This window comes from Chiloscyllium punctatum, chromosome 2, assembly GCF_047496795.1.
Source record: "Chiloscyllium punctatum isolate Juve2018m chromosome 2, sChiPun1.3, whole genome shotgun sequence".
In the NCBI taxonomy this organism is placed as follows: domain Eukaryota; kingdom Metazoa; phylum Chordata; class Chondrichthyes; order Orectolobiformes; family Hemiscylliidae; genus Chiloscyllium; species Chiloscyllium punctatum.
This window is the reverse complement of record NC_092740.1, coordinates 141,672,697-141,691,755: the sequence shown is the minus strand read 5'-3', so window position 1 is coordinate 141,691,755 and position 19,059 is coordinate 141,672,697. Positions and strand designations below refer to the sequence as shown.

Here is a 19,059-nt window from a genome sequence, read left to right as displayed (position 1 = left end):
GATAAATCACACAACAGCCGATCAGGCTGAACATAAAGTTTGGAGTGATCTGGACAGAGTAAACAATAGAAACAGGAGGAAGACAGTCCTGCCTGAACCGCCTTTTAACAGTACCATGGCTGATTAAACACCAACACCTTTTACCCCTATAACTCTTTATACTATTGGAAATCAGAAATATGTCAACCAATATGTCAAATATACTCAAAGATAGAGTTTCCATGGCCCTCTAGGATAGAAACAGGATAATTCTTTCCTGTTGGCACCAATGTAATGTGAATAGCAAAACGAATCAACAACAATTCGAGAAAATCCTTTTGAATATGAACATTTCAGATCTGGAATGCACTGCCTGAGCATGCAGTGGAGGTACACTCAAAAAATGTTTAAGTAAACTGGACAACAGGGAAGTGCAGGGAATGGGATCAGATTAGTTGCTTTTCGAAAGTCACAGTTACAATGGACAAAATGGCTTCATAGGCATTCATTTCATGATTCTAATTACATTAGAAGAGTAATTTCTTACCTGGTTAATGACATACACCCCATAATCCAGTTGCTGCCGCTGAAGAATTGGATGCAAGAAATACAACCAATATTTCAAATGCTCAAATCGATTACGAAAAGGAATGATGATGGCAACTTTCTGGAGAGCTGTACACTCGACTGGAGTAAATCTGCCTCCTTCCCTTAACAATGAATTAGTATTTTTCACATCTTCCAGATCAACAGTCTGAGAAAATTCTATTGAAAGTGGTCCCACTACAGAGAAAACAGAAGTCCAGAATCAGTTCAAAAACAATATGCACTGTTCTATGGGGCTTTGGACAGCATCATAGTACCAGTGACAAATTGACTGGCACACTGGTTCTATCAATAATCAGTAGCTAGAATTAGAGGGAGATTTTCCTTGCATCTAGGGAACCTCTACTGGTCACTCAGGCAAAGATCAACTAACCTAAATTACAACGTCACATCCAGGTTTTTAAAAACAAAAAATCACAGCTCCTTCAATCACTTCCTGACCAAAACAGCACAACTTACTCCACGACCCAGTTGCCAGTACCAGGTGAAACAGTCCAGAATATTACAAATCTAATCAAACAATATCAAAATATGAGACATTAAGAGCTGCGAAGGGGCTTAAGAGATTTCCATGTTAATGTATTCAAAAAAGGCCAGTCAGTATTTATATCAAATAGAATAGATTAGAAAAGTTAACAATGTTCTATAGTGCTTTGGTCTGCCTCATCTGCAGCAGACAGCTCAGCAAGGAGTCAGAAAGAACATATACTGGCACTGGATGAGACAACTGTTTCACCAAAATTAAAAGCAGGGCTGAAAGGTTGGTGAAGCTGGACTGTTTAAATTTAACATTCATTCCTTTTTAGTTTACAACTTCCGCTTAAAATGATTAAAAGGATTAGATAGATTAGTTAGGAATGCACGGTCTTAAAATTAGAGGATGGACATTCAGGAGTGAAATCGGGAAACATCTCTGCACACAAGGTCAGGAAAACCTGGAAATTCCTGCCATCCCATGAAAACGTCCCTTGTTGGGGTTAAAAGTATTAAAAGGGTTTTATGATGAAAGTATACCAAAGGGAAACAGTTCACCCATTTCCTAATGGAACAGTGCAATAGTCTCAAGCAGATAAAAAGTTCATTCCTACTCCCATATTCCATAATTTCTCCTTAACCAGAGATCCAGTGATAATTTGCCTGATTATCTATTTAGTTGCTGGCAATCTTCCAGGAATTATTCAAACAGGAATTTGAACAACGAGTGCTGATAGATGGTCAGACCAATGAAGAAATTTGCAACACCCAGTTGATTTTCTCCTGAAATGGAGGTTTACAAACTGCAGTTTTAAATTTGGTCACTGCCTGCAAACTCAGCATTAAACCCATTAACCCATCAGTGAAGCTCATTTGCATTTTTAAGTACCCATCTTGGTTCCTCTCAGTGAACAATCTCTGCACCATCAGAAATGCCACCCCGAATGAAATATTCAATCTTTTCAGTGGAGACATCATGAAGCTCTTACAAAAAAAAGTGTGATGTAAAAAGAATGGTGACATATGTCTAAGTGACAGAGTTGGTGAGGAGGGAGCTTTATGGTATCCCTACTGGGATGTTCACCTTCCCATTCAAGGTGGTAGGCTCAAAACCTTGATAAATATTGTCAAATGAAATTATTCCCTACTGTAGATGACAGAATCCAACCCTATACATTGACTAGCAGGTTATAAAGTAACTAAGCCTTTTTAAAATAGGGCTGCCATTTACACGAGTATCCCCTTTTGAACCATTACAACTACTTTTAATTTATCCCAATTAGCAGTGATAGTGTCATCTAAGATGGAAAGTCCCCACAGTGCAAATTTAGCATGATATTACCTCCACAAAGATGCATGTGACAATTATTCCTACAAATAATGGTAGGAACCCAGACTAACAGCTGCCCCTAACTTGACTAGTGTTGAGTGACAAATGTATTGAACTGAAATTCCCCAACGACAGTACATTCTATACTCATATTACCCTCAATGCTCCAATTCAAGTGATTTTCAAAAGAGAAGCACAGATTCAACAGGTGTCAGAAGGCAGTCACAGAAATTAGCACATTTTCTAGTCCTATTTGATCTGATAGTTTTACTAACTGTAGGGAGCCTAAGTGGTGATTTGACTGATGCATACAAGTTCCTGAGGGGTCTTGACACAGTGCATACAGAAAAGACTCTTGTGCAAGAATCTAAAACTTGGTTACTGGTTAAAAATAAGGGGTCACCCATTTAAGACAGATTTTCTTCTTCAAAGACGACTGAATGATTTTGAAACACTTCTTGGAAAAGGTAGTGAGAAGTGTTTTTCAGAGCAGAGACAGTGGGTGAAACGTTTAGGGTAGCTGAATGACAGAACAGTCGCGAGGGACCTACTCCTAATTTGAATGCATATTTGCAAATCACAATGCACCTAGGCTTATTTTTAGAACAGAGTGCTTGAGAAACTCAGCATTTCTGGCAGCTTCTGTGGAGAGAGAAAAACAATTAACTATGAGTCACACTGGAATTGCTCATTTCAGATTTTCAGCATCTGCAGTATTTTGATTTTATTTTTCTAATACTTCTTTGCAGCAGTTTATGCAACGTTTTGACCTGTTTTGTCATTATACAGGGCAGCAATAGTCAATCATATTGTCAGAGGTCTGGAGCATTCAAGGATAATAGGTATCCTTCCCCAATCAGCATATCAGTTGGGCTTTTACAACAATTCAATAGCTTCACAAACATAATTGTATCAATCATAGGAAAACGTTAAAGTTTAACTTGCAATTACCAGTCCTCAGTTTCAACTTATAAATCAAAGCACAGGAAGTCCCCAGGCTATGGGCAAGGTCCATTTTTTCCGCTGTTCATAAGCTGAATGAGGGCACAAGTCAGAACAGATACGGGCTAATTAGTCCGCCTGTCATTAGGACAAACCTTGTATGTAACTCGAATTTTTAAACATAAATTTGTAAGTCGGGCGTTCGCAACCCGGGGACTTCCTGTAAAAGAAATTATGAGGACAAGGGGTGCATTTTCTAGCATGCAAACAACTTTGGGGAGACTAATCAAGTCACTTCAAATATTCACCAACTTCTGCTTGGTACAGCTCTACTTATTCTGTCCATCCATCTCTGCTCTTCTGGATAATCCAGAGTGCCTATATTGCCATTTTCCAGGCCATTTTTATCCTGAGATCTATCAGTCCCACAACAAAGCTTCACTTGAGGTGACGTCTGCAAATTCAGCAAAGAAAATGATGGGGAATAAACACAGCATACCATCCATTTCCAAAACCTTACGCTGCCTGAACTGCTGTGCTTTTCCTGCACCACTAATCCAGAATCTGGTTTCCAGCATCTGCAGTCATTGTTTTTACCTTATGTGAAAGCAGCCAAGGCTGAGATCATTGATTCACATACCTAACAATTTCAATAATCTAAGGAATTAGGTCTCTGTGGGAGGCTACGGAAGTGAGTTCTGGGCCTCTTACTGAAATATTTGTATCTTCAATAGTCACAGGTGAGGTGCTGGAAGACTGGAGGTTGGCTAATGTGGTGCCACTGTTTAAGAAAGGTGGTGAAGACAAGCCAGGGAACTACAGACCAGTGAGTCTGACGGTGGTGGGAACCCTGAGGGACAGGATGGACATGTATTTGGAAAGGCAAGGACTGATTAGGGAAAGTCTACATGGCTTTGTGCGTGGGAAATGATGTCTCACAAATTTGATTGAGATTTTTGAAGTAACAAAGAGGATTGATGAGGGCAGAGCATGAGATGTGATCTATCTGGACTTCAGTAAGACGTTCGACAAGGTTCCCCATGGGAGACTGGTTAGCAAGGTTAGATCACAGGGAGAGCTAGCCATTTGGATACAGAACTGGCTCAAAGGTTGAAGACAGAGGGTGACGGTGGAGGGCTATTTTTCAGACTGGAGGCCTGTGACCAGTGGAGTGACACAAGGATCGGTGCTGGGTCCACTTCTTTTCATCATTTACATAAATGATTTGGATGTGAGCATAAGAGATATAGTTAGTAAGTTTCCAGATGACACCAAAACTGGAGTGTAGTGGACAGCGAAGACGGTTACCTCAGATTATAACAGGATCTGGACCAGATGGGCCAATGGGCTGAGAAGGGGCAGATGGAGTTTAATTCAGATAAATGAGAGGTACTGCATTTTGGGAAAACAAATCTTAGCAGGACTTATACACTTAATGGTAAGGTCCTAGGGAGTGTTAGTTCATAGCTCCTTGAAAGTGGAGTCGCAGGTAGATAGCATAGTGAAGGCTGCGTTTGGTATGCTTTCCTTTATTGGTCAGAGTATTGAGTACAGGAGTTGGGAGGTCACGTTACAGCTGTACAGGACATTGGTTAGGCCACTGTTGGAATATTGCGTGCAGTTCTGGTCTCCTTCCTATCGGAAAGATGTTGTGAAACTTGAAAGGGCTCAGAAAAGATTTACAAGGATGCTCCCAGGGTTGGAGGATTTGAGCTATAGGAGAGGCTGTTTTCCCTGGAGCGTCGGAAGTGAAGGGTGACCTTATAGAGGTTTAAAAAAATCACGAGGGTCATTGATAGGATAAATAGACAAAATCTTTTCCCTGAGCTGAGGGAGTCCAGAACTAGGTTTATGCAGAGGGTGGAATGAGCTGCCAGGGGAAGTGGTGGAGGCTAATACATTTGCAACATTTAAAAGGCATCTGGATGGGTATATGAATAGGAAGGGTTTAGAGGGATATAGGTCAGGTGCTGGCAGGTGAGACGAGATTGGGTTGGGATATCTGGTCTGCAAGGACGGGTTAGACCAAAGGGTCTGTTTCCGTGCTGTAAATCTTTATGACTATGAACAGCAGCCAATTAAAAAGTGTTTTAAAACGTCAAACAGCAGCAATCACCTCAAAAAAAAGCAAAGATAGGAAACAACGTCATCTGACAAGATTTTGATACTCAAACTCGTGGAAATCAGGTCACCAAACCTAACTCAAAATAAAATCGATGTTACAAGATTCACCCTCTCTTTTGCAATCTCCAAAAGATATAACTGAATTGAGGAACTCCTGACATAACGTTGCGCAAATTTCAGTGGTCCTCTCACCCTCAACTACTTCTGAAGGACAGTAATGAAGGTAAAAAAATATTCAAGAACGGAACAAAATAATAGGAAAGAACTGACTGGTTTCTTAGGTTTACATCTTCAAATAGTGGCTGCAACAAATGCTGGATGCATTAATTTTAATCTTCTAAAGAAAATTCCAGAAAGAATGCAGATGAGAAAGCTACAAATGTGACATCCTCTATCCAGAAAGCAGAAAAACAGAAAGCAAGAGGAGACATTAGGCCAGTTAGCCTAACATCTGACATTGAAAAATATATTCAGGAAGTAAAAGGACATAGGAGAACATTCAAGACTAATGAAAAACATTAAAACAAAAAAAAAGGATGTGAGACATTGTTCTAATTGCTGGAGAAACTCAGGTTTGGCAGCATCAGTGCAGAGAAACCAAGTTAATGTTTCAGGTTGATAACTTTTCATCAGAATTGCAAAATGATAGAAATGCAAGATGTTACATTTGTGAAAAGAGGTATGGGATAGGAAGAGCAAAAGGGCTAGTCTGTGATCGAGGTGGGGGAGGAGGAGGAGGAGGAGGACGAGCAGGAGCAGCAGGGACAGGAGATGAAGTAACAAAAATATCATGATGCAAAAAACTGTAAAGTGGTATTCGGTGTCATTAGGAAAGACTTTCAATCACACATCAACTTGGAAACAACGTAACAAAATGAATACATGGAGATAGTGAAAGAAACAAGACAGCCAAAATACATAAACACATTGAACAAGCTGGAGGTAGAGATTATGGCTGAACTTATTGAACTTAATATCACATCCAGAAGGCCACAGACTGCAAAGATCAAAGAGGACGTGCTGGCCTTTGAGCTTGTGCTGAGTTTCACTGGAACACTGTTGCAAGCTGAAAAGGTCACAACTGGAATCAATAAGGAACAATAGAAGAAAAAACTCAGGGCCATGCTTGCAAAATGAATAGTGCCCCACCAATTACCACGTCTACATTTGGTCTTCCCAGGGTGTTTCAAGTAGATCGAGCTTTGTTATGGCATATGTTTAAAATCCCAACACCAGGTTATAGCCAACAGATTTATTTGGAAGTACAAACTTTTGAAGCACTGCTCCTTTGTCAGGTAGCTAGTGGGGTAGGATCATTTATCTTTTCTATAATTTGTGTCCTACGAACCTGTCCCTCTAGCTACCTTGCAAAGGAGCTGCACTCCGAAAGCTAGTACTTCCAAATAAACCTGTTGGACTATAATCTGGTGTTGCAAGATCTTTACCTTTGCTCGCCCCAGTCCAACGCTGGCACCTCCACATCATTGTTACAGCACGTCAGAGGGCACCATATCACAGATGGCAAATGAATTATACTAAACTAAAAAAGATATAAGCAATATGCTGATTTAATGTGATGGAGTGTTCGGGGTGTTGGACAGTGAGAAAGGAGGTGGTGAAAGAACAAGGAGAACATCTGCTGCACATGCATGGAACGATGCTATCAGGAAGGGAAGGTGTGTTAACGACGACTGAGGCATGAACCATAAAGGGTACTCCCCTTCGAAATACTGAAAGAGGAGAACAGGGCGACAGAACAACATAAATGAATAGAATTTGTTGGAGGTCTCTATACCATGCCGACTGGGAATTTTCAGTTGAAGTAAACAGAAGACATACAAGTGCTCAAGTAGATGGCTGCATCATCAGAACAGATGGCAAAGTGATTGAAAAACTGGGAGACTGGAATGATAAGATACAGGAGCAGAATTAGACCATTCAGCCCACTGAGTGTTCCACCATTCAATCATGGCTGATATGTTTCTCAACGCCATTCTCCTGCTTCCTCCCTTTAACCTTTCATCTCACTAATCAAGAAGTGATCTAACTCTTGATTCAAAAACACAGCATTCCATGGCAATGAATTCTATAGCTTCACCACTCTCTAGTTGAAGTAATCCCACATTTCTGTTCTAAAGGGTCATCCCTTCACTGAGGCTGTGCTCTTGGGCCATAGTCTTTCTTACTAAATGGAAAGATCTTTTCACGGGGGGGGGGGGGGGGAAAGAGAGAGAGAAGGAAAGAAAACTGAGGGGGGGGGGGGAAGAGAGAGAGAAGGAAAGAGAACGGGGGGAGAGAAGGAAAGAGAACGGGGGGGGCGGGGAGAGAAGGAAAGAGAACGGGGGGGCGGGGAGAGAAGGAAAGAGAACGGGGGGGGGGAGGAGAGAAGGAAAGAGAACGGGGGGGGGGAGGAGAGAAGGAAAGAGAACGGGGGGGGGAGGAGAGAAGGAAAGAGAACGGGGGGGGGGGGGAGGAGAGAAGGAAAGAGAACGGGGGGGGGGGAGGAGAGAAGGAAAGAGAACGGGGGGGGGGAGGAGAGAAGGAAAGAGAACGGGGGGGGAGAGGAGAGAAGGAAAGAGAACGGGGGGGGAGAGGAGAGAAGGAAAGAGAACGGGGGGGGGGGAGAGAAGGAAAGAGAACGGGGGGGGGGGGAGAGAAGGAAAGAGAACGGGGGGGGGGGGGAGAGAAGGAAAGAGAACGGGGGGGGGGGGGAGAGAAGGAAAGAGAACGGGGGGGGGGGGGAGAGAAGGAAAGAGAACGGGGGGGGGGGGGAGAGAAGGAAAGAGAACGGGGGGGGGGGGGAGAGAAGGAAAGAGAACGGGGGGGGGGGGGAGAGAAGGAAAGAGAACGGGGGGGGGAGAGAAGGAAAGAGAACGGGGGGGGGGGGGGGAGAAGAGAAGGAAACACAACGGGGGGGGGGGGAGAAGAGAAGGAAACACAACGGGGGGGGGGGGAAGGAAGGAATTGAGGGGTGCAGCAATCGATGAGTTGGAGGGTGAGGTGACTGGATTTTGAAAGGGATAGTGGAGGCGGGTGGTGGAAGAGGATCATTGAAGTGAAGCTAAGTTTGGAGATGCCCGAAAACCAACATTATAGGTTACAAAAATAAAACAACGACAGACACGTAGTTGTAATCTCGGAGGGGGGGGGAGAGAGAGAGGGAGAGAGGGGGAGAGAGAGAGAGAGAGAGAGAGGGGGGGGGGGGGGGAGAGAGAGAGAGAGAGGGGGGGGGGGGGAAGAGAGAGAGAGAGAGAGAGAGGGAGAGAGAGAGAGGCGGGGGGGGGGGGGAGTTAGCAGGAAGTGACTGTCTAACCGCAGGCTCTGTAAACTCGATGTCCCGCTTTAGTTTTCTGGAGCACCAGGACAAATAAAAGAGGCAGCAAAAATAAATTAAACACCAACCGCCCGTCCACTCCCCGAGGGCTCCGCTTACCGAGATGCGGCGGGGTATCCGGGCACGGCTGTAACGGCGATGGCGGCGGACTCCGGGGAGTGTGGTACTCGACGGTGTAGCTGCTGTTGGTGCTGTTGGCGAGTGGGCCCCCCGCGGTGCCGACCCCGTCCACCACCAGGAAGCTGCCGAAGCGCCGCACCATCCGCCCGCTGTAGACGTGCATGTCCAGGTAGTAGAGCAGAGTCACGGCCAGGTGCACCCCGGACAGCACCATCACCACCAGGCACGTCGCGTGCAGCCCGCGGGCCGGCATCGCCGAGCTCAGCGCCATGCTCGCGACACCCGGGGGGGGGGGGGGGGGACGCCGTGCACCAACGGCTTCGCCACCCGCCAGGGGACCCCGCCGCGAGACTCCGACACAGCCGCCCGGAGCTTCCACTCCCCTCCCCAAACCAACCAACGGGGCGGGGGGCGGGGGCCGGGCCTGGCCGACGACTCACACCAATCAGCGATGGGCATCGCGAGGGTCGGCCAATCGGAGGCCACGTCCGCACGGGTAGGGGCGAACCAATCAGAGGCCGCGTCCTCCCGGGAGGGGGCGTGTCCACAGGCGAACCAATCAGAACTGAGTACGCTGGTGAGAGGACGAGAGATAGTTTCCATGTAATGGAACCGACAGGGGAGCAAGCTATCTTAGATCTGGTGCTGTGTAATGAGACAGCAATAATTAATAACCTCATAGTTACAGATCATCTTGGAAGGAGTGACCATGGTATGGTTGCATTTAGAATACAGATGGAGAGTGTGGAGATAAATTCCAATATCAGAATTATATTTTGCTCAAAAATTACATAAATCCAGGTAAGATTCTGTAACTCCCACTTTAGAAATAGAATCAGTTATGACCTAACATTGGGACGCAGACTTCACCCCTTCAGTACATTAGCTGAGCTGAGATGACACCCATTGTTAAAAACTATGTTGAGAATGATTTGGAGATGCGGGTGTTGGGCTGAGGTGGACTGTCCCCATGACTTGTCCTACCTGCCTATCTCCTTTTCCACCTATCCACTCCATCCTCTCCTCCCTGACCTATCACCTTCATCCCCTCCCCCACTCACCCATTGTACTCTATGCTACTTTCTCCCCACCCCCACCCTCACCCTCCTCTAGCTTATCTCTCCACGCTTCAGGCTCACTGCCTTTATTCCTGATGAAGGGCTTTTGCCCGACACGTCGATTTCGAAGCTCCTTGGATGCTGCCTGAACTGCTGTGCTCTTCCAGCACCACTAATCCAAAGTTAAAAATCACACAACACCAGGTTATAGTCCAACAGGTTTAATTGGAAGCACTAGCTTTCGGGGCGCTGCTTCATTAGGTGGTCCTTCACCTGATGAAGGAGCAGCACTCTGAAAGTTGGTGCTTCCAATTAAACCTGTTGGACCATAACCTAGTGTGTGATTTTTAACTAAGGAACACAAATGGAACTTTATCTTTCATTGCTAAAGGGATTGAAATTAAAAGCAGGCAAGTGATGCTATATAGGGTGTTGGTGAGGTGACACCTGAAGCACTGTGTGCAGTTTTGGTCTCTTTATTTGAGAAAGGATGTACTGGCACTCGAGGGGTGCATAGGAGGTTCACTAGGTTGATTCAGGAGTTGAGGGGGTTGGCTTATGAGGAGAGACTGAGTAGACTGGGATTATACTGATTGGAATTTAGAAGAATGAGGGGGATCAATTAGAACCATATAAAATGATGAAGGGAATAGATAAAATATACGTAGAGAGGATGTTTCCACTGGCAGGGAAACGAGGACAGCAGGGCATAGTCTCAAAACTGGGGGGAGAGCAGATTTAGGACTGAACTGAGAAGGAACTTATTCACCCAGAGGGTTGTAAATCTATGAAATTCCCTGCCCAGTGAAGTAGTTGACAGTACTTCAGTAAATATTTTTAAAGCTAAGACAGATTTTCTTGAACAATAAAGGAATTAAGGGTGACAATAGACAATAGGTGCAGGAGTAGGCCATTCTGCCCTTCGAGCCTGCACCACCATTCATTATGATCATGGCTGATCATCCTTAATCAGTATCTTGATCCTGCCTTATCTCCATAACCCTTGATTCCACTATCCTTGAGAGCTCTATCCAACTCTTTCTTAAATGAATCCAGAGACTCGGCCTCCACTGCCCTCTGGGGCAGAGCATTCCACACAGCTACCACTCTCTGGGTGAAGAAGTTCCTCCTCATCTCTGTCCTAAATGGTCTACCCCGTATCTTTAAGCTGTGTCCTCTGGTTCGGCACTCACCCATCAGCGGAAACATGTTTCCTGCGTTCAGAGTGTCCAATCCTTTAATAATCTTATATGTCTCAATCAGATCCCCTCTCCGTCTTCTAAACTCAAGGGTATACAAGCCCAGTCGCTCCAGTCTTTCAGTGTAAGGTAGTCCCGCCATTCCAGGAATTGACCTCGGGAACCTACTCTGCACTCCCTCAATAGCCAGAATGTCTTTCCTCAAATTTGGAGACCAGAATTGCACACAATACTCCAGCTGTGGTCTCACCAAGACCCTGTATAGCTGCAGAAGAACCTCTTTGCTTCTATACTCAATCCCTCTTGTTATGAAGGCCAGCATGCTATTAGCCTTCTTCACTACCTGCTGTATCTGCATGCTTACCTTCATTGACTGGTGCACAAGAACACCCAGGTCTCTTTGTACTGCCCCTTTACCTGAATTGAGAGAGTGGGTAAGTGGAGCTGAGGCCACGAAAAGACTAGCCATGATCTTGTTGAATGGCAGAGCATGCTGGAAGGGCCAGAGGGCCTACTCCTGCTCCTCGTTCTTATGTTCAATCACCAGCTAGACTTTCTCAGGGAAGTGACCAATCAAAGCTTTGGCCCCTCGCGCAAGAGCAAATTGGAGACTGGTACCCTCAAGGACAGGCTAATCAGAGTCGGGTCCACTCGTGGAAGCTAATTGGAACATGGTCCTGTGTTCTGAGGAGCGCTACTCTAATTTATCTCTAAACCTGTTGAGCTTATCCAGCAATTTCTGTTCTCGTTCCTGATTTACAACATTCATGGTTCTTTCAGTTTTCATGGAGCATGGTTCTGTCATGAAAAGATCCAAAATTCGAAAACTGACTAATCAGCACCTGAGCAAAAGCCACCCCTAGGAAAATACAACTATAGCCCCATGGGGAGGGACAATGAGAACCAGTGAGGGCAATAACTCTCAGAGAGGGCACATGCTTGAACCAGTCAGAATAGAAGTGACATTTAAAATTCTTTCATGCAGTGCGAGCTTCAGGCTAGCATTCATTGTGTTGCTCATCCCTAATTACCTTTGAGAAAACGATGATGGTCTGTAGTTTTGAAGCAGTCCTTGTTGATACATCCACAGGACTACTGGAGAGGGAGTTCCAGGATTTTGATCCAGGTGCCATCAAGAGCTGTCATTTGTTACCAGGAACAAACTATTATTAGTTTCCAGATCATCAAACAGAGTCTTAATGGAATTATATATTCAAGTGCTATAATAAACCATCTTCTACATCGTTAAACAGTAAGCATAAACCAGCAAAGGCATCCACATGAACTCCAAAATTAAACTAATTGAAAACATCTGATCACAGCCTCCACTTTGTGGCTAAGGCAGAAGAGAAGACAGGCTGCGTATTTGTCTCTGGACATAACGGATTCCCATCCTCAACATTTTTGACGCAGTATGCCTAATATAGTAGACTGCTCTAGCAGGATCAATGCAGGGTCAAGAGTGTGTTGCTGGGAAAGCATAGGAGATCAGGCAGCATCCAAGGAACAGGAGAATCGATGTTTCAGGCATAAGTTCATCATCACTAATGAGGCTTGTGGGCCGGGGCTGAGAGATAAATAGGAGGAGTGGTGGGGCAGGGTGGTGGGAAGGTAGCTGAGAGAGCGATAGGTGGGTTAAGGTGAGGGAGAAGGTGACAGGTCAATGATGGACAGGTAAGGAGGGCGGTGCCAAGTTGGAGGCTTGGGAATGGGATGGGGGTAGGGGAGGAGGGAGAGAAGATGAGGAAGCTGTTGACATCCACATTGATCCTGTGTGGTTGCAGGGTCCCAAGGTGGAATATGAGGCATTCTTCCTCCAGGCATCGGTGGAGGAGGCCCAGGACCTGCATGTCCTTCATGGATGGGAGGGGGAGTTGAGGTGTTCAGCATGGAGCGGTGGGGTTGGTGGGTGTGGGTGCCCCAGAGCTGTTCTCTGAATGATCTGTGATCCGATTTTTGCAGATTGTTTCAGAAATCATCTCTGGGACATAAACCCGCCACACTTCCCTGGATGTATTTCTGAGAATATCTGAGTGGCACAGTGGTTAGCACTGCTGTCTCACAGCGCCAGAAACCCGGGTTCAATTCCCACCTCGGCCAACTGTCTGTGTGGAGTTTGCACATTCTCCCCATGTCTGTGTGAGTTTCCTCCGGGTGCTCCGGTTTCCTCCCATAGTCCAAAAATATGCAGAGTAGGTGAATTGGCAATGCTAAAATTGACCATAGTGTTAGGTATAGGGCAATGGGTCTGGGTGGGTTTCTCTTTAGAGGGTCGATGTGGACTTGTTGGGCCAAAGGGCCCTGTTTCCACACTGTATGTAATCTAATCTAATATCCTCCTTCAGTACAACTGTAATGCTATCCCTTATCAAAACTGCCACTCAACCCCTCTCTTGCCTCCCTTTCTGTCCTTCCTGTAACATTTGTATCCTGGGACATTAAGCTGCCAGTCTTGTCCATCCCTGAGCCATGTTTCTGTAATTGCTATGGTATCCCAGTCCCATGTTCCTAACCATGCCCTGAGTTCATCTGCCTTCCCTGTTCGACCCCTTGCATTGAAATAAATACAATTAATTTATCAGTCCTGCCCTGTTCTCTATTTTGTCCCTGCCTGCCCTGACTATTTGACTTGCTTCTTTTCTCAACTGTGCCGGTCTCAGAGCAACCTCTTTCCTCACTATCTCCCTGGGTCCCAGTTGTGGCAGGGCAGATGCTTATACCAACATCCATGCATCAACATCATTTCTACATCAATGGTAGATTCCATAATGGCTCCTGCAGATTGGAAGATAACAAATATATAACCTCACTATTTAAGAATGGAGAGGTAAAGTTACGTTGGTAACTGGGAAAATGCTGCAATCTATTAGAAAGGATGTGATAACTCATCTTGTAAGAATAATTATAGGATGGAACAGAATCGACATGGATTTATGAAAGGAAAACCATGTTTGACAAACTTCTTGGAACTCTGAGGCAGTAACTAGCAGAATAGATAAGGACCATCAGTGGATGTAGACTTTCAGAATCCTTTCAGTTATAGCCCAAACCAAGAGGTTAGTAAACAAATTTAGAACCATTGAGATGCAGGTAATATACTAGCATGGATTGAGAATTTGTTAACAGGCAGTAAACAGGTCATTCTCAGGCTGACAGGCTTGGCAAAGAGATGTCACCAGGATCAGCCTTAGGCCTCAGCTGTTTACAACACAATCCATATCAATGACTTGGACATATGGATAGGAATTGGAAGCAGAAATTTACATAAAATGGAAGTAAATTTAGAATACATGCATGAACGTTTAACAGAGAAAGAAATTCAGGAGTGTTAACTTATTAATCAGGTAAAATAAAGACAGACAGAAGGCGCATTCAAAATACATGATACATATCAAAATACAAAAAATAGCTTACTAGAAGAAAAGGAGTTTTGAAGAACTGATTAGGAAACTTGAGGAATTTCTTTGCCTGTAGGGCTTTAGTGAAGGGACGAGCTATAACTGGCAAGTTATGGTACTAAGTGGATCAGTTTCAAAATTGAGCTGGGGTAACTAAGGGGGTTACCCTAAGACCTCCTCTCATTGACATTCACGCTTTCAAAGTTTACAAAACTATTATAATTTCAGGACATATTAAAAATATACAGAAATAAGATATTTAAGATGCATAGAACACAAGTCACAATTATCAATAAGATCAGTACAATTCTTAAAATTATATTTTAGCAACTTTACTGGACACACTGATTAACACTTCCTTTCATAAATATGCTGAGAATGATGACGACAACAATAATCAATTCACCAACTGAAAACACAAGTACAATATACTAGTTTCAGTTTTCGGACTTGATACTGAATTTTTGCATTAAAAAAAGTACACAGTAAAAGGTCAATTATAATACAGCTTGCAACACTGGAACCAAATTTACAATCTCGCACTAAAATCTTACTGTACATACAAGCACCACTTGTATACACTGAAACACAAAAGGCAGCAAATACTTTGATTTGAAAAGAGAATAAATCCCTTTTGTTAGTTTATAAAAGCTTTACGTCAAAGCTAACAAAATAACAAATCAAACAGTTGTTTCTTCTCAAAAAATTTCCTACAAAGTTGCAGTTGATTTTGTCAATTTTTTGATATGGTTATTAATGTTGCACCAGTAGGAATTTCAAAATCAAACTATCCTGATATGAAGATAATATTTAGGCTAACAAAGAAGGATGCAGTCACTTACAAATGCACACTAGTGCAAACTATCAAATGTCAATGGAAAATGTAACAACTCAGCATATCTGATGTTGGTCGTTAGTTGATGTTATTGCAGTCTTTTTTTGGATGAATTCTAGAATGCAAACATTCTCCCCTCCAGTAACTGTTGGCATGTGTATCTCTCACCACTGCTGCCAGCTGAAGTCATCGTTCGTGCCAAAAACCATAAAAAATCCCAGAATGGTGGCAAAGATGATTACATTGCCCGTTAGCACCAGAGAACATGCTCCCCATTGAATCTGAAATTATATTAGAAAAATAACAGTTTAAAAATAAATACTTCAGCACATCTGTAACCAAAAACATCTGAGCTGGATACAACACTGCAGTTGTGGTCTGAGGTTGTGTAATGTTTTACATGATCATGCTATTTTTGTAATGGTATCATGTGTGATTTAAATTCACATTTATGTTCTGCGAATTGTGATTCTGTTTGTGATTTAACATTGACATATTCTAAGTATTCAGACACTGTCTATGATTTTAACGTTTTCATTTTGCATCTGATGTAAGTTCTATCTGGGGTCAGTTAAGATCCATTTCCTATGTATTGTGGGATCAAGCACACAAACTAAATAGAAACTTTTGAACACATGGAAGCCTTACACAGTTGATTTCTATTACACATGGTTTAAGTAAATCATAATCAATAAAAGTGAATTAAATGAAATGGACACATCTCCTGAACAATTTTGAGAATCATACAGATTGAAGGAGACAATGATACAGTTTATTTAATTTTCAGGAGCATTTAATAAAGGTCAACTTGTCCTTTAATTAAACTAACTGTGACTGGGTAAGTGTTAAAAACAAACAAAAAGTGTGACAATGCTCAGTTAGCATTTCTACAGAACAAGTTAACATTCTCAGGTTGGATATTGGAAAGTAGTAGAGAAGTAGTGACAAACACAGACAAGCTCAAAGTTTCCTGGTGTCAATCAGGTTGCATTTCCTCACTTCCATCCCATTTGTAAGGGAGAAGGGTGGATAGCGTGATGGCTATCCACCCAGAAGTGCAGGTAAAGGCCAGCAGATACCCGCTGACCACAGTCTCAAGCACACAGACCAGGGCTCAACAAACCCCCAAGCTATTTTACCAAAATGATGATCCAGTTGCTGTGACCGTTTCAATTTTAGAAATGTGTGAAAAGCAATGAAAGGACATCTCCCATATGCACTTCTTTTGCTTGTTGCCTGTATCAGAAGAGGACACTATTCAACTTCAAAAGACTGCTCACAATCCTTAACTGGATTGAATATTTGCCCTTGAGCCATCATTCCATTGACTATGCAGAGTAGGAGGGTTGAGATGTGAATCTGATTATATCATCAGGATTCTGAGGTCAAAGCACATTTCCTGCCCTGTGAGAATAATCCTTCATGCAAACTATAAAAATTTCGTAATGGATCATCAGCAGTGAAAGAAAAGTGTTTCCCACCCTGAAAACTAGGGTTAAGGTTATGGAAGATTTCATTTGCCAAATGTTGCTTATTTACATAAGATTATATGTCCACCTGCAAAGTTATGATGTGTGTTAACATTATTGGTAAATTTGACAATCTTGCAGTTGCAGCATAATCCAAGTGGTTTAAACATTTACAAAAATAGCTGTATAAATTACGTATTGTATTGACAGATGCAAACTGAAACACATTGTGCAAAACAGCTTGAAATACATGTGAATTAGAATTAGAACGAAATGCTTCAAAAACACAATAATTAACTTTAGACTAAGCTAGGTTAAAGTCTATGTAATGTAATGAAGTAATTAAGATGGCAAATAAGGTAGGGATGTAGAAAGCAGACTTGTTCTACCAAACTAATGGATCTTGAAACTGCATTAGTTAGACCACAAAGTGTATAGATTTGGTCACAATTCTACAAGGTATGCATAAACGTTAGAAGAACAGCAAGGTGTTTCAACTTGTAAACTCCATCTGTTTAGTACTGCAAGAGGATGGGTAAGGAGGACATATATGTTCTATATACTTATAAATTGTATATTAAAATTCTTAGGTTTGGATGCACTTCCTGTCAACTTAAGCATACATTCCTATTCCTGTATGTATTGAAAGTATGTGCTGTATGCAAATGTGTCACACTTCAGAGGTCCTATATCCTGTGCAGTATTAAGTTTAAGATCTTACTCTAGATATTCCTTTGGGCATTGAGTCACTTAAATAAATGTTTTCAACATGTTGAAGAACATGCCGGGACTGTCCAATAGCTAATACATTAACCTAGAAGCAGTAAGATACCACCTCCCCACTTTTTTAAAAAAATAGTGATAAATAATTAACAAAAAATGAAATTATTGAACAAAAGTATACATTGGTTAATAGAAACAAGGGTTAAGTAACTTTTATTTGTAATCTTTTAAAGTATCAGCTTTTTAAATGTGCAGAGTAATGGAGGTGAGCACGTACAGTCGGCAAATATTATTGGATCATTGCTGTCAATAAACATTTTGTGTTCAGGACTTGTTGCATTCCAGGAGGATTCCAGCAGATTAGAAAACCACTAATTAAACAGAAGTGCCTTTGTTTAAGAAGGGAGGGAGTAAGAAACTAGGAAACTATAAACTAGTTATCTACTGTGAGGAAAATAGTAGAGTCCATTATTAAGGAAGAAAGTAACAGAATATTTAGATTAGATTGCCTACAGTGTGGAAACAGGCCCTTCGTCCTAACCAGTCCACACCGCCCCTCCGAAGAGTAACCCATTTCCCTCTGACTAATGCAACTAACACTATGGGCAATTTAGCATGGCCAATTCACCTGACCTGCACATCCTTGGACTGTGGGAGGAAACTAGAGCATCCGGAGTAAACCCACACAGACACGGAAAGAATGTGCAAACTCCACACAGACAGTCGCCCGAGGCTGGAATCGAACCTGGCACCCTGGTGCTGTGAGGCAGCAGTGCTAGCCACTGAGCCATCCAAAAGAATAGCTAATGCAATCAAACAGAGTCAGTATGGTTTTGTGAAAGGGGAATCATGTTGGACTAATTTGCTGTAGTTCTTTGATTACTGAAGAAGCAGAGTTGAAAAAAAAACATGTGGATGTAATGCATTTGGATTTCCAGAAGGCGTTCAATTAGATGCCACATATAAAATTATTGCACAAGATGGGACCTTTTAAAATTGGGAGTAATGTATTGGGGATTGGTTAACACACAGAAAATAGAGTTGGGATTAATGGGTCTTTTTCAGTTTGGAAAGATATAAATATGTATGTAAGTTAGCTCACTGAGTTGGAAGTTTTGTTTTCAGATGTTTTGTACTAGGTAACAGCATCAGAAAGAGTCTCTGGTGAAGCACTGGTGGTATATCCTGCCTCTCTATTTATTGGTCTTGGTTTCTTAAGGTGGGTGATGTCATTTCCAAGACCTATAAGTAGAGAAGAGGAACATACCACCAGTGCTTCACCAGAGACTCTCACTGATGACATTATCTAGTCATGGTGACAAAACGTCTGAAAATAAACCTTCAAGTTCAGCGAGCTAACTTACATACTTATCTTCAACCTGAGCAACAAATCTTCTCAAAGATGTAAATATTGCAGAGTGGTTCCACAATGATTAGTCCAAAGGCCTCAGTTATTTACTATTTATAT

The 19,059-nt window shown here is 42.8% G+C and overlaps 2 protein-coding genes across 2 annotated transcripts in view; both read right to left on the bottom strand.

The window, feature by feature from the left end:
* LOC140490980 (beta-1,4-galactosyltransferase 1-like) overlaps positions 1 to 9,249 on the bottom strand; it is a 52,291-nt gene extending 43,042 nt beyond the window's left edge. The window contains exons 1-2 of the mRNA XM_072589155.1: positions 8,889 to 9,249; positions 527 to 762 (exon numbers count right to left, since the gene is read on the bottom strand). Coding sequence (XP_072445256.1) covers positions 527 to 762; positions 8,889 to 9,180 — 528 coding nt within the window. The 5' untranslated portion in view covers positions 9,181 to 9,249. The remainder of the gene's footprint in view (positions 1 to 526; positions 763 to 8,888) is intronic.
* Positions 9,250 to 14,880: 5,631 nt separating this feature from the next.
* The window catches only part of leprotl1 (leptin receptor overlapping transcript like 1), a 62,187-nt gene continuing 58,008 nt past the window's right edge, over positions 14,881 to 19,059 (bottom strand). Inside the window, exon 4 of the mRNA XM_072589156.1 lies at positions 14,881 to 15,680. Coding sequence (XP_072445257.1) covers positions 15,564 to 15,680 — 117 coding nt within the window. The 3' untranslated portion in view covers positions 14,881 to 15,563. The remainder of the gene's footprint in view (positions 15,681 to 19,059) is intronic.